Source organism: Panthera tigris, chromosome D2 (genome assembly GCF_018350195.1).
Source record: "Panthera tigris isolate Pti1 chromosome D2, P.tigris_Pti1_mat1.1, whole genome shotgun sequence".
NCBI lineage: Eukaryota > Metazoa > Chordata > Mammalia > Carnivora > Felidae > Panthera > Panthera tigris.
Window position 1 is genome coordinate 21,400,891 of NC_056670.1, and position 16,018 is coordinate 21,416,908.

Sequence of the window (16,018 nt, forward strand, 5' to 3'; positions counted from 1 at the left end):
GCTTAAAAGGTAAAGACAGGTGGGGTCTGCTGTCAGTTGTCCTCATTTTGGTTCTGGCCCAGGTCGTCAAAGCACCCCTTCCCGTGTGTAGCATCTTGCCTTGCTTCTCCACACCCTCCTATTCCCAGCTCTCTGCACTGCCCTGCCTTCCCTTCCCTGTCCATTCCCAGTGCTGATGCTCCGCTTTTTTCTCTCTGCAGCACGGTTCCCAATGTGAAGGGAAAGGGTTAGGGGTGGTCAGATTAGGACCCACTTCCATAAGAAGCAGGTCAGACTTTCCAGGTAGATGGGCAGGGACTAAAATAATTGGAGGGTGGGAGAAGAAAGCATATTCAAAATTACAACTTGTTTTGGCCAGATTAAAAAAACACCTATTGTCCTTAATCAATAAGCATGCTTAATTCCCAGCCATCAATCCTTGTGTCTGTTTCATTCCACAGGCCACTCCAGCTACTCATCCTGTCACGACTTCTTGGGAGAAAAAGTGCACACACTCCATTAGAACTACTCTATTCTGTGTCTATATCCACAATGTCATGGAGGCGGCAGCTGCCTGAGATCCCCAGGGATCCCAGATTACCTGTGCTCAGCTGACTGGACCCTGTCAGGGAATCTCCCGCCTTTTCTGGTTTTCTTCCTCATTGCTCTCTCTCCATATCCTTGGCATTCCTCTTTCTCTGTACATGAGAATGTGCCTGGAGTTTTCTAGAACTGCTTCTCATCCTCCCTATGACATTTCCCGGGGTCCTCATTCAGACCGGTGCTTGGTTTCCCGAGCCCCATTGTGCTGAGTTCTTCTGTGAAGTCCTCTGCTTTCCTGTCTCTCTCTCTCTAAGTTTTACTTATTTAAGCTATCTCTACACCCATGTGGGGCTCAAACTCGTGATCCAAGATCAAGAGTCGCATGCTCTTCCAACTGAGCCAGCTAGGTGCCCCATCTCTGACACTTTCTGCACTTAGAACACCTCTTTCCACCTGCCCCCAAATTTCTACTTGTCCACATTCTATCTATTCCTTGAAATGCTTTCTTCCTGAGGCCTTTAGTATCTCTCATTCTTTTGAATTTCCTTGTCACTTTTATCACTTTTATCTATTTTTTTCTATCGCATCTAATTTGAGTAGAAAGAGTAAAAGAACTAAATTCAAACTCCAGTTTCTTTGACTATGTGAACCTGAACAAACATCTTAAACCCTCTGAGCCCCAGATTCCTTAACATAAATTACAACAAATAACACTTTAGATTAAGAGTAAACATAAATTAGGGGCACCTGGGTGGCTCAGTCGGTTAAGCGTCCAACTTCAGCTCAGGTCATGATCTCACGGCTCGTGGGTTCGAACCCCGCATCAGGCTCTGTGCTCAGAGCCTGGAGCCTGCTTTGGATTCTGTGTCTCCCTCTCTCTCTGCCCCTCTCCCGCTCGTGCTCTGTCTCTGTCTCTCTCAAAAATAAATAAACATTTAAAAAAATAAAAAAATAGTAAATGTAAATCAGGAATAATAATAGTACCAATAATTTCTCAAAGTGATTGAGAAAATTAAGCAAGATAAAGTACGTTGTAACTAACATTCACTGAGATCCCTTTATACATGATCTCATTTACAATGTGCAAAAATCCAACAGTTGTGGGGCTGTTATCTAAATTACCAGGCACCATGGATGTTGGAGAAGAGGTTAGGACAGGGATTTGCATATAATCCCTTGCACTGATTTGTGTAATCTTGATCAAGGTTGTTAACCTTGCTGGAACTGATTTTCCACATCTAATGGCTCTAACTCTGAGGTTACTGTGAAGGTTAAATGACATAATTCATGAAATGTATTTAGATTCATTCCTGGCACATAGAAAGGGCTCAGTAAATGGTAAGTACCTGTTTATTTTTTTTAAAGATATTTTATTTTTAAGTAATCGCTACACCCAGCGTGGGGCTCAAACTTGCAACCCCAAGATCAAGAGTCGCATGCTCTGGTAAGTACCTTGTTTATGATGTTTTGAGTGTTCATTTATATGGAATCCTGTCAGGGGACAGACACAAGTAAATGTGTGGATTTAAGCCAGTGGGCACATCCATAGAAGAGGGCCTATCTGTATGTGTCCTAAGTGACGGGACAGGGATAAAGACAGGTCTACTCCCATGCAGCTAACAGTCTACATTAAAAGAAAATGAAAAAAATGAACCACAGATTGGTAAACCACAGTCTGTGGGCTGAATCTGCCTCCCACCTATTTTTAAAAAAAATTTCTTTTAATGTTTATTTTTGAGAGAGAGAGAGAGAGAGAGAGAGAGAGACAGAGCATGAGTGAGGGAGGGGCAGACAGAGAGGGAGACACAGCAAGATCATGACCTGAGCTAAAGTCGGATGCTCAACTGACTGAGCCACCCAGGCACCCCACCTCCCACCTATTTTTTAAAACAATTTTTATCATCACACAGCCATGCTCATTTGTCCTGGTATGGTCTCCTGCTGCTTCTGTGCTACAGAGGCAGGGTGGAGTAGTTAGAGACCACATGGCAGGAAAATTCAAAACTAGCCTGTATATTAATATAGGCATTACCTATAATACCTATTAATATAGGTAATATAAATTACCACTGGCCTGTATATTAATGACTAGTGCCTTGAGATGAGTTTTAGGACGAAGTTAAAAAGTGATTGAGTGGACGGTGGAAAATAGGTAGCCACAGTCATATTACACCGAACTCACTGACCATGGAAGGGCCCGAGTTCTATTTCAAGTGCAGTGTAAAGCCTTGGGAGGTTTTCATTTGAGTTTTGTATTTATACTGTACATTATTTAGAGGGGCTGGCTACTTTTATCATCAAATACAGCAACCAGGCAGGTGAGTACATAAAATGTAAATGTACATTTTCACAAACTGTTACAAAATAAATAGCATCCAGGTCAACAACTAGAATATATCCTATCCCAATCGCAGCCTTCTCCTCCCTCTCTCATGGTAATCACTTTATAACATTCTTTCCCTTCCTTTTTTTTTTTTAATAGCCTCACTAATTTTATAATCCTAGTTTACTGTTCCCTGGCTTTGATTAATTCTGTTGTCTCTGCATAATGTACAACCCAGCAACTACAGTCATAGGTCTATACCCTACAGAAATATACGCAGACGTGTACCTGGGGACAGATACAAACTGGAAACAACCCGCATTCCCTTTTCCAAGTGGAATGGATAACTTACCTATGGTACAGGCACACAGTGGGATATTATATAGAAATACAAACAAGTGAACGATGATAATATGCAACCACGTGAATGAATTTTAAAAACGTAACTATAAGTTTTGGAGTGTATTTTTACTTTTTAATGTTTACTTATTTTTGAGAGAGAGACAGAGTACAAGCAGAGGAAGGGCAGAGAGCGAGGGAGACACAGAATCTGAAGCAGGCTCCAGGGTCTGAGCTGTCAGTGCAGGCTTGAAGCAGGGCTCAAACTCACGAACTGCGAGATCATGACCTGAGCCAAAGTCGGACGCTCAACTGACTGAGCCATCTAGGCACCCGAAGCTTTGGAGTGTTTTAAGCTGGGGAATGGAATGATATGATGCAATTTATATTTTTTAAAAGATTGCTGAGTATTCTGTGCAGAAAGCTAAGTCTGTGGGGAAACATGTGGACCTGTGTACAGAGATTCCTACAGTAGTCCACAGGAGAACGGAGTATGTGGGATTGGATGAGGGTGGTGGCAGTGGGGAGGCAGAGAAGAGGGATGTGAGATGGGTTCTGGAAAACTGATAGGACTTGCCGAGGGACCCGGCATGAGTGCTAAGAAAAGGGATACTACACAGAACCTCAGAGCTGGCTTGCATGACGGAGCCACTTACTGAGATGGAGAAGGCGGGAGGAGACACTGTTTGGAGCAGGTGTCCAGGCCATGATGAGTTAAGATGTCTATGAGAATCTAGATGGAAATGTCAGGTATGTAGCTGGGTAGGTGGATGGTGTGGAGGAAAATCACTCAACAATTCCAAAACCAAAGATAGCATACCAAAGATAGGATGGACTGTGTTTTAGAACAAAGACCTTTGGACTTTAAGATACAAAACAGATGAACATAAGGGAAGGGAAACAAAATGCTACAAAAACAGGGAGGAGGACAAAACCTAAGAGATTCTTAAATATGGAGAACAAACAGAGGGTTACTGGAGGGGTTGTGGGAGGGCGGATGGGCTAAATGGGTATGGGGCATTAAGGAATCTACCCCTGAAATCACTGTTGCACTATATGCTAACTAACTTGGATGTAAATTAAAAAAAAATAAATTAAATAAAACTAGAATAAAGGCCTCTGCCCCAGTTAACAGTTCTTTTTCTTTCACTGGAAATTATTTTAAATTTGTTAACTATTCTTTGAGATGCAGATATACCTTAGGAGAGTCATTATAAAGCTGTTTATTGACACGATACATAGCCCAGCACTGTCTCAGTGGGAAGGTGTTTGTTAGAAGGAAGAGGGACACAGCAGGCAAACTTTCTCTATCCTGCCAGTTCTCAGAAACCTGTAAAACTCTCCTTTCTTTGAGTCTCCCTCCACTGTGGTGCAACCACCTTAACACATATTGAACATCTCCTGTGTACCAGGCACTGTGCTAGGTTCTGGGGATGTAACAGAGAATAAGACTTGGGTTCTGCTTGTGGTATTTCATTTTGGCTTTATCACTGAAGGAAGCTTGCAGTTATATAAGGTCTGTTTGAAAGGTCAATTGTAAGCAGAGAAATATCAGGCAAAGGCAGGATTTATGATGTTATCATTTGTAAAATGATAACATTTCAGGTAAAGAACAATTTCTGCACAACCACCACCACTCCCTTGGACCACCTGGGTCAGGCTAGTCTCCAAGGCTTGTTTCCTGACCTATGAAGCTAAAAACTTCATCGCCTGACTTATTTATTAGGATGGACAGGGGATTAGGGTAGCAGGATAGTCCTAGGCATTTGTGAGAAGAGGTCCTAAAAGGGCATCTTTCTGGTGGTTCCCTTGATATCCATCTTCATGTCTCCTGAAGTAATTTTTTTGAGTTTCAGATTGTGCCATTCAAATTCGACTTACTCCCTCCTGAGAAGACTCCGATATGTTTATTAAAATTCCTTGCTTTGAGTTTTTAAAATCTATTCTAAATTCCATGTCTATTTATTTTACTTGTATTTGCATCTAGGTCTGCATATTTCTTTTACCAGGATGATCAGGAGAAAGTAAACTATTTCTACAATAGTCTCATCGAGCTCATTACAAAATAATTCTTATTACTTGTGATAATATCCAAGAGCATAATCTGTCCCTTTCCCTAATATTTCCCTTTTTAAAACTTTTAGAAGCTTAAAAATAATACATTCTTGGGTTCTGTGTATAAGAAAAGAGATCATGTTAGAGTAGCAATGAAAGAGAAGCTCTAGAACCAGACTGTCTGATCGTCTTCCTGTTCAGTTCTGCCACTAACCCGGGTGGGCAAGCCACTCAACATTCATCTGGGCTTTGCTACCTCATCAGTATAGTGGAGAGGATAGGCTACATGACTGATTCAGTTCACTGGGCACTGAATTTGGCACAGAGGTGACTGAGCCTGATTCTCCTCACCCCTCATGTCACTAACATCTGATGGCATTTTATCTCAAACCTCTACCTATCTGATAATTATTTGACCACATGTATACTCAGCCTCTTCTTTTTTTCCTTTTAATTTTCAGTGTCTGCCTTAGATCCCGAGAGAGATTTTGCAGCCCTAGCAAAATTGTAAGTAGCTAAGAATTAAGCAATTTTTTCCAGTCTTACCCAGTTATCTCCCAAACCTGTTCAGTAGAGTTCTATTTCACAGAGCTGCTTTTGGTCTACTTTCCATGGTTTAATTGCATTTCTCATTATGTCCCATCTATGACTCTTTAACTCTGTTACAATTACCCAACTCACTAGAACTCTGCAAGCTAAAACAACATTTTATACATTATTTAAAAATTTATGAAATATACTTTATAGGAATTTACAATTTAAAGTCAGCACTGAACCAAAGCCAACTCTAAAATCTCTTGGGAGGGGGGACCCAAAAGAGAAGACAGATTGAAACTTAATCTCAATTTTCTTCTTTCTTTTCTTTTCTTTTCTTTTCTTGCTTCTTTCTTCTTTCTTTTCTTACTTCCTCTCTCTCTTCTTTCTCTTTCTTCCCTCCCTCCCTCTTCTCTCTCCTTCTTTCATCTTTGCTTTTCTTTCTTTTAAATTATAAACTGAGTTACAAACATAAGAATGTAACTGGCACCAGAACCAGCATTAATTTTGCATGTATATTAATTGTACATGCATGTAACATATTTTCTGGGAAAGAAGATAGTGGGGCATTAAGATATTTGTGGATCAGTCTGACTGTCTAGGAGCTCTGCCTGGGTAATGTGTGAGTTAGAGAAGGCTGCTTTATCGCCTTTCCTTCTATTGCTCTGCTTTGCTGATACTTCAGCCTTTATTCTACTCTGTGACTTGGCTCCATTGTTCCCCTATATCATTAACTTATAACACTATCTAGATTTGTTTTCTTGTTTTTTTTAGTGTGTGAAATTAATGCACACATTCTTTTACCTATGCTAATTTTGCATAGTGGACAAAAGAGAGAGGGGACAGAGAAGGAGAAAGCAAAGAAGAAAAAGGAGAAGGGCTAGAAAGACTACTGTTGACACTATTCCCTTAATATTTACCAATTTTTAGAATACAGGATTAAAATTATATTTTTCCATATTGCAAACTCATTCTCTTTTTCTTTCTTGGGAAACACTGGCAGTGTATATCGCTTTTCATTTTTATTTTCTTCTAAAACCTGCTGATATCCTCAGTAACATAGGATACCAGTGTGATGATCTCTTACTGGTTTTTAGAGAAAGATATTCACAACACCTTCTGGTGACATGGAAATAAACATTTGCCACAGTCTGTACGGCAACTCAGAATCCACCTCAAGTAGCAAAGCAGTGGCAAGACTATATGGTAAATGAGTCAGAACTAAAAGCTATCATTAAAGTTGGAGGGGTCCTTTTAGAATTAAAATTTCAAAGGGATTTGTTTTGGGATTTGGAATAATACAGAAACACTAGTTTATTTAGCACAGAACCATGTAAATACATGATAAGGCAGATATGGCTTATCGGGACTCACATAAGCAAAATTTAGGAACATCAGCTGATAGTAATGTTAACAGGAGTCAAATTAAGTTGGTATTATAACCTCAAAAACATCTTGATTTTTTTTTTAATGTTCATTCATTTTTGAGAGAGAGAGAGAGAGAGACAGAGACAGAGACCGAGCTCAAGCAGGGGAGGGGCAGAGAGAGAGGGAGACACAGAATCCAAAACAGGCTCCAGGCTCTGAGCTGTCAGCACAGAGCCCCATGCAGGGCTTGAACTTACAAACCATGAGATCATGACCTGAGCCAAAGTCAGATTCTTAATTGACTGAGCCACCCAGGTGCCCCAACCTTGAAAACATTTTAATCTTCAATAATAGATTTTTAGTATCATCCATGGACAAAGCAATAGCCCTGCATTACTCTGCTTTGATCAGACTGTACCTGGAATGCTGTGTTCCATTCTGGTCACCTCAATTTGAGATGGAAATTGACACACCGAAATGTGCATAGGTGACTGGCCATGATGATGAGGGAGCAGAGGAAAGGGAGGTATTAGAGAAAAATAGAGTAAGAGGAAATAGGGAACATATTTTTTAAATATCGCAAGGATTGTCACATAGAAGAGGCAGATTTTGTTTTAAATAGTGCCAAAAATATCAGAGCCTGAATCAATGAGTAGAAGCCTGAATCAATGAGAAGGACACTCAGTAAAATGAAGAATTTTTAAACTCAGAGTTTAAAAATGGAACAAGCAGTCTGGGAATTAGGGAATTTCTGTCATTGAGGCATCTGGGCAAAAGATCTCCCCGAGAGGATTTCATAGAGATGACCCCAACATAGAAGGTTATTGTTTAGATCAAGTGACCTTTTAGGAACCCCTTCCACCATCAAATTCTACAATATTATGAAATCAAAAGCCATCTGATTCTCACAGCCCATGACCCACCCATAAAGCAAGGGCCAAAAAGTTTAAAGATGATTAAAAGGAGAATTAAAATTTGTTTATTAATTTCAAAATCTCAAGCTGAGATAAATCTATAAGAAATCATTGTCATTTCTAGTTAAATGGCTAGATGAATTCTCTTCAAATGAAAAGATTCAAAATTTCTCCCTTTTTGGAAATTATTTGGTTATTCACATATATAAAGTGTTATTTCTTCCATTCAAACTTGGCCTCTCGTCAATGCAAATATTGAGATATTTTGTCAAAGCTAGCAAATTTTTAGGTCTGTGATTGTCATATTTCATAAAAGCTCATTTGAAAATGTACTTCTGACATGTTTTATGTGCGTACACATCCATGTGAGAACATCACTTTCCTTCTATCTTTTGCACATAAGAAATTACTCCTAAAATGTTACATAAGAAGGCATTGAAACATAACATGACAGCAAAGCATAATATTCTTAAAGTCCTAAAGCTGATACAAATATTCAATTGGCGATAGAACAGTGGTAAACATATAGCTTATGGCTGAGACAAAAGGAAAGAAAAATGAGGAAAAGCCCTTAACATTTATCAACACGACATTTACAAACAATGAGACGGGTCCTTCCAGGTTCCTGAATGACCACCAGGGCATTAGTTTTTCGAGGCACGCAGCGCCCTGGCCACAGTGCACTTACAGTAGGCAGTCATAGGATGCCAGAAACGTTGAAGTGACTTTGGATTACGTAGGCTTTCCACTGTTTAGATATTCAGTTACATTTGTGCAATTCAAAGTTGAAACCAATAATTAAAATAGGGAAAATTACCTAACCGCAGAGAAAGACTAACAGCATTGAGTCCACTCTATGAGAAAAATACACAAGAGATGGCAAATACAGGGAGCAAGAAGATAGATGTAGTTTGGAAGAGTCAAATGGTGTAAGAAAAAAAAACATAAATATAATATAAATTCTACTATAAGGACACATTTCATTATTCCAGTAAAACTCTCAAATTTGCCATCTTTAGAATATTTATGCTCTGTAAAAGTACTACCTTTCCAATGTAACTTTTAAAGATATCATTAATCGATATATCTACATGTCATGAGCTAGTCACATGTATCGATTTTTAAATAAGGCAGAAAACAAGTAGTTTATTTTAAGCAAATGAAGTATGACTACCAGCATTTATATATTGATCTCTTTAATGAAATCAATATTGAAAATTTATATTTTGAAAGCAGTTTTGTTCAGGTTGAGTTTTCATTATTAGTTCAAGTTCAAAAGCTGCTTTTACTATGAAGCTTAGAGTAAACCTTAAAAATGGGCATTTAATTCCTTACCTATAAGATACCTTCTCTCACTTATTTTAAAAAATATTTCATGCATAAACATTAGTCAGATTTTTCTCTTCTAGATTTTCAATGTAAACAATAAAAATCGAGTTTCTGCTTAATAGAAACAAAAAGAAAGTAATTCACATAGTGACATTTGTATTTTCAAGTTGGAAAATGGGTTCAAGCAGAGGGGCTTCAAAGAAACGACACTAATTCCAAACGCACATCTTTTAAATGATATGTAAGTTAATAATTGTAAGTTAAGTGAAAAGTTAGTAACTCAAGGAAGTGTTACATTTCAAAGATAGGAAATGGAAGATAAAGCTGATAGTTAAATTTCATCACAGTAAAAAGTTCCAAATACCTTCTTCAACATCTGAGATATATTCGCCATCACTGAGCATTTCAGGGGCGTTGGCTTTACGAACTGCATGATTTAAGTGAACAGTGTAAGTGTGTGAAAAATGCATACTCTTTATACGACAACAAAAAACATGAACATTTCTAAAAACATTTTTGCAATAAACGTTCTTCAGGAAACAAATATGAAGTCACACTTAATTACGAACATAAAGGCGGGTTTCGTACCTTCATCATCAGACATATCAAGAACTTCATTCATCGTTTCTGGAACATTCATTTTGTGCTTCTCTATGATAGTCTAGTAACAACAACAAAAAAGCAGTACTTTAGTGTAAGCAGACTGAACATTTTAATGACACTATTTCTTTCTAAATTAATCAGTTGATTTATTACAGGACTTATGTGCTGAATATCTTGAAGCTCCCACATATAAAACAACATCAAAACTGTCCCTTAGCATTAAGGTCCTCACCATAGATACACTGATAAGAACAAATACAAGGTGAACAAATTCTAGTGGCAAAGCAAACCGGCTTAAAAGATTTAGGTCCATAATAAGGCTGTTCAAAGGAAAAGAGAAGGGAGATATTGCCTCTCCTTGTCCATTGTTATACTTTTTCATGGTCTCATGAACCTGCCACCTCATTCCATTAAAAGTCTTGGCTGAAGATAAGCCAAATGAACAGCAAGCATTGTGTCTTTATTCCTGTGCCATGCCAGCCATTGATTTTTGTCTTGGCCTTCTATATGTACATTTTGATTCCTAGCTTAAATACAAAACATCAAATTGTATAAATTATTTAATTTGTGCAACTATGCCTTGCAGAAAATATTTTAGAGGTAATGCATTTGCAAGATCATTTTAACCCCTACACAATTTTAAAGAACTGTATATTACAGAGCAAAGACCTTAGTGAATCTTTTACTTGCTCTTTGATGACTTTTTACCTATATAGATTATATCCATCCAAAGACACCAACAACATAACTTGTTAAAAAATATTAGTGACTTAATGTTTTAGTTGTAAAACAAGTCCTCTTTTTATCCTGAGCATAGGAAAGGCTAATGGAACAAGGGAAGATACTTAAATAAGGCAACTGGAAAAAAAGCTAGGTTGTTAAAACTATGGTACACTTGTCACAATTACTGAACCAATACTCACATATTACTATTAATTAAACTCTATATTTTATTCAGATTTCCTTAGGTTTTACCAAATGTCCCTTTTCTGTTCTAGGACCCATCAGGATACCACATTATCTTTAGCTGGCAGGCCTCCTTAGGCTCCTTTGGCTGTGACAGTGTCTCAGACTTTCCTGGCTTTTAATGACCTTCACCGTTTAGAAGTGAGCTGGTCAGGTATTTTGTAGAATGTCCCTCAATTGGGATTTGTCTCATGTTTTTATCATGACTGGACTGGGTCACATGTTTTGGGGAGGAAGACCACAGAGGTAAAGTGCCAATATACTATCAACATGATTTACCAGCGTTGGTATTAGGCTTGGTCACCTGGCTGAGGCAGTGCTTGTTAGGTTTCTCCATTGTAAAGTTACTCTGTTCTCCGCCCCCTTCCGCAGACTGTCTTCACTGGAGGGAAAACACTATGCCCAGCCCACACTTAAGCAGTAGAGAATTCTGTTCTCCACCTCCTTGCGGGTATTTTCATAAATTGTTTGATTTTTTTCCCTGATTTGTCTCTTCTTCCCTATTTATTCATTTATCTATATCATATGGACTCATGGATATTTACTTTATACGTTGCACTATACTCCAAGTCTCTCGGTGTGTCTGTCAGTCTGTCTCTCTCTCTTTCTATCTATCTTACATTGTTCCAGCTTTGGCCATTGGGAACTCTTTCAGTTGATTCCTGTGTCCCTGTGACATAGCCTCATCATTGTGAGTGTGTGTGTTTATTTGCTTATTTGTGGAAGCAGACACTTCCTTACTTTTTGGCACTACAAGACGTTCATCTTGTGTATTTCCTTCTCCAGATCTGGATTCAGTCATTTCCCAAGGAAGCCCTGATTCCCTTTACTATAGAACAGTATTAGAAACCAGTATCTGAGAGACATGCTCTGTTCTTTGCTAATGAGGGAAACTGAATATTTTAAACAATGCAATTTAAATGCTTAATTCATCTTTTGAGTGTCAGCTTCTAGCTACTCAGTTTTCTACTCTGCCAGGACTGTAATGTCATTAACTGAAGCATCTTTCTTAGAATTGCCACATCATATGTTATACTCCTGGGGAAGATGAATCTTCTCTTTAAGCGTTTTGAAAAAAGAGACGTCTGTTTATGGAGCCAATGGCTGCTGGGGCCCCAGCAACTGGCTGTGCAAAGACCACCAGCAGTGCAGGCCACCCTGTGAGCTTGAGATCACAGACTCCACCCTGAGCTGTGTCAGTCCTCATCTGTGCCAGGTTACATGTATCTGCTAAGGCAGAGTTGACAAGGTTGTGTCTTAGCTTGAGATAAAGTCTCAAATACCACAATGATGGACTAAGTCTTAGGGACAACAATGGACTCTTTCCTAACCTACGGGACCACTTCATTTGGTGGAAGCCTCATTCACTTCATTAGGCAAACTGGACCTTTCCTGTCAGCACAAGTCCCGTCTTCTCTCTCTTGAAGAAATTACCAGTCAACTCAGCTGATGACACTGAAGGCTATGGCCTGACTCCCATACGTTTCTGTCTTTCACTAGAAACCAGAGCCTTGAAACACTTCTCTTTCAGTAGATATCCTGAGGCTATCACTTTACTTTCTCTGTCTTTAACTTTATTTTCTCCTCAAGGTTTTTTTTTCTTTTTTTTTAAGATTTTATTTTTAAGTAATCTCTGCACCCAACACAGGGCTCGAACCCACAACCTCAAGATCAAGAGTTACATGCTCTACCGACTGAGACAGCCAGGCACCCCTTCTCAAGCTGTTTTTGATATTAAAGAAACATTCTGAACTTTCCTGATGGGTGAGAAAGTTTTTTACATTTGATAAATAAGATTTATATTTTGAAAAAAAAATTTTTAATGTTTATTTATTTTTGAGAGATACAGAGACAGAATATGAGTGGGTTAGGGGCAGAGAAAGAGGGAGACACAGAATCCGAAGCAGGCTCCAGGCTCCAAGCGGTAAGCACAGAGCCCGACGCAGGGCTCGAACTCATGAGCCATGAGATCATGACCTGAGCAAAGTCGTACAGTCAATCGACTGAGCCATCCTGGTGCCGCAAGATTTATATTTTGAACTAGTATACAAGTTTCAATTTTCCAACACTGGAAAAGAAGTTCTATATATTCATTACAGTGACTTCAAATCTTTTATAGCATTGTGACACTTGACCATTGTTTTACCTTGTCCTTCTCCCTCTTGTTTCATACTCTACAGAGAGCTAGATGGAATATTTTTAAGATTAAGGTTAATAAACATTATTTGTTTAAACTCGTTTCTCAAGAATTTAATACCAGATTTTAAGATCATGAAATACTCAAGAGGTATATAAAAGCAATACAGGGTAATTTATCTCTATAAAAACTGTATCTTGAAGCTAGAAATGTGCCCTGGTTGATAACCATTGCTCTAGTCCATTGAAGCTACTGTATTCTCTTTGGCAAATAGCACACTTTCTCTCTTGTGATCAGCAGGCTTATTGTTTTAATTTGTAAACCCTGTATATAACTCAGCCAGCGGGTTGCTGCAGAGACCCTCAACCTGTGTTCTTTTATGTGAAGCACTGTGTACACAAACTGCTTGCAGATGCTAACTATGCCTTTCTTCATATCGGAAGATGGTGGATGAGACAAGGAGGCAGAGTCGATAAATCCCAGTGTTCCAGAGTCCTAAATTTACATTGTACAGAGCCAATCTCAGGCATGTGTGTTGAGTCATGGAGTCAGGAATAACTGCAATAAGCCTGTGATAATGGCGCAATATCAGCTCTTGATTCCAAAGTTACCAAATCCTGATGCAGTTCAAAGGCTCCAGATGGTGTTAATAAGAAATGACTTATCCTAGAGGCTGCAGCTTGTAAAAACGTATCTGACGCAATAAGGCCCCCTGGTAAAGATTTATTTACAATTTTAATAAAACATCCTATTGTTTTTCCTACGAAAACGCCAATCGCTGACTGGAAGAGTGGTGAGGGTGGTGATAAAAATCCATTCCGATCCTCTCCCAAATGTTTTAGTTTTGCAACAACGTAAAAACTGTTTTCACAGTGATAGCAACGTATCCATTATGATTTGTGAGTCACAACATCGTAAAGAACCAACTTATCTTCAACTTTCCTACACTGCCAAAGAAGAATGTGAAAATATTTCTGCCTTCACTTCTTTTTTTTTTTTTTTTTTTTTTAAATTTTTTTTTTTTAACGTTTATTTATTTTTTGAGACAGAGAGAGACAAAGCATGAACGGGGGAGGGTCAGAGAGAGGGAGACACAGAATCTGAAACAGGCTCCAGGCTCTGAGCTGTCAGCACAGAGCCCGACGCGGGGCTCGAACCCATGGACTGCGAGATATGACCTGAGCCGAAGTCGGCGGCTTAACCGACTGAGCCACCCAGGCGCCCCTGCCTTCACTTCATTAAAACTATTTTTACAGCAAAACAAATGAATACATACATTTAGCTTTACGTGGAATGAAAAACTCCATAGTTCCTAATGCAAATTTTAAAAAGGTATTTTTAGTATTTAGTTTCTCAATATCAGAAATGAGAGGGACAGCATTCGGAAACATGGCGCTTAGTCTGTGAAGAGGGGAAAGTAGGTTCATCTCCCAAAAGTCCCAGAAAATCTACAGCCTGAGAGCTGGCTCTGAGGGGACAAGGGCCAGCATCTGCTACTTACAGTTGTGGTCATGGTTTCCTCAGTCACTACTTTCAGGGTGTCGACCACTGAGATGTAGCCCAGCCTTCGGGCAATGGCGAGGGCAGTGTTCCCATTCTGGCCAGAGGGAAATGAGGACAAGGAATTAACAAGTCATTCCCCATGTCTTAGTGTCTGTGTGCTCCCACATGTTTCACCCATACTAAACAGAAGGCGAGTGTCTCATTGGCCCCACCCACTGTCATACACAAAACACTATTTCATTAGACACATACCTTGCACAAAACCCACCTAACCTGTTCCCACTCACGCAGCAGAGACTCGGCTTCTACACACGGAACCCAAGAGGCTTATTAACGTTCTAAATCATCAAAGAAACAAACGTTTTTCATTTTATATATGTATTTCCTACTAGTTGGCAATGGATTTGTAGTTTCTAAGTATGAAACATCTAATTACATCTTTCTCTCTCTGGACAGCTCACAATATAGCTATTGTCTCTGCCCTGCATTCCACTGAATGCTCTGTATATACCTATAAATGAAAGTAAAACAGCAACATTGGTGCCCGATAAAAACTGTAAGAAGATTCCAGTATCCAGGTTCATCTCCTCCCTCCTCCCTTAGCCTCCCTCTTCCCTTCCCTTCCCCCTTACCACAGTGAGTTCATTGGGGGAAGCGTTGTTCTGAAGCAAGACATTTATTATATGTGTGTGTCCCTGCTGAGCTGCTTGATGTAACGGCGTATACCCATTCTGCAGAAGGAAGGTGGAAGAAAGGACATTTACTTCCTTGGACACAACAATCAATGACTTCGGTGGATACAAAGGAGAAAAGAGTTTACCTTTGTTTTGGCATTAACTTTTGCAGAATGCTGGAGCAGGAAGTTAACAATCTTGATGTTTCCATAGTGGCAGCCCACATGGAGAGGTGTGTATCCCATCTGTAATTATATTTTTTAGAAAAGAAACCTCATAAGTATACTTTTAGTAACAGCTACCCTAAATAGAAGCAAAAGTATTATTTAACCTGTCTTTTTGAGCTGGCAAAAAATAAGTGTTTTCCCCATGTGTGTGTGTGTGTGTGTGTGTGTGTGTGTGTGAGAGAGAGAGAGAGAGAGAGAGAGAGAGAGAGAGAGTGAGAGTGTGGGGGGGGGGGTACTAAAAAATAGTACCATGTCACATGTAAGTAGTTAGGAACTTCCCAAAGGACTCTCTCTTGCATCAACTCATTTTATTCTCGCACCGACTTTTCAAGATAGGAAGTAAACATGGCACAGCCGGCAGTCTGGACAGAGTGATGGTGTGGCTTCTGGGGAGGGTTAGGGAGAGTGTTCTGCAGACAGATGTGGACTAGGATTTACAGAACACTCTATTCTCTCTCTCTTTTTTTAAATATATGAAATTTATTGTCAAATTGGTTTCCATACAACACCCAGTGCTCATCCCA

General features: G+C 39.3%; 1 protein-coding gene across 1 annotated transcript in view; it reads right to left on the bottom strand.

Annotated features, from left to right (window-relative positions):
* ANK3 (ankyrin 3) overlaps positions 1-16,018 on the bottom strand; it is a 334,814-nt gene that overhangs the window by 114,456 nt on the left and 204,340 nt on the right. Inside the window, exons 19-23 of the mRNA XM_042959816.1 lie at positions 15,414-15,512; positions 15,226-15,324; positions 14,592-14,687; positions 9,973-10,045; positions 9,749-9,811 (exon numbers count right to left, since the gene is read on the bottom strand). Coding sequence (XP_042815750.1) covers positions 9,749-9,811; positions 9,973-10,045; positions 14,592-14,687; positions 15,226-15,324; positions 15,414-15,512 — 430 coding nt within the window. The remainder of the gene's footprint in view (positions 1-9,748; positions 9,812-9,972; positions 10,046-14,591; positions 14,688-15,225; positions 15,325-15,413; positions 15,513-16,018) is intronic.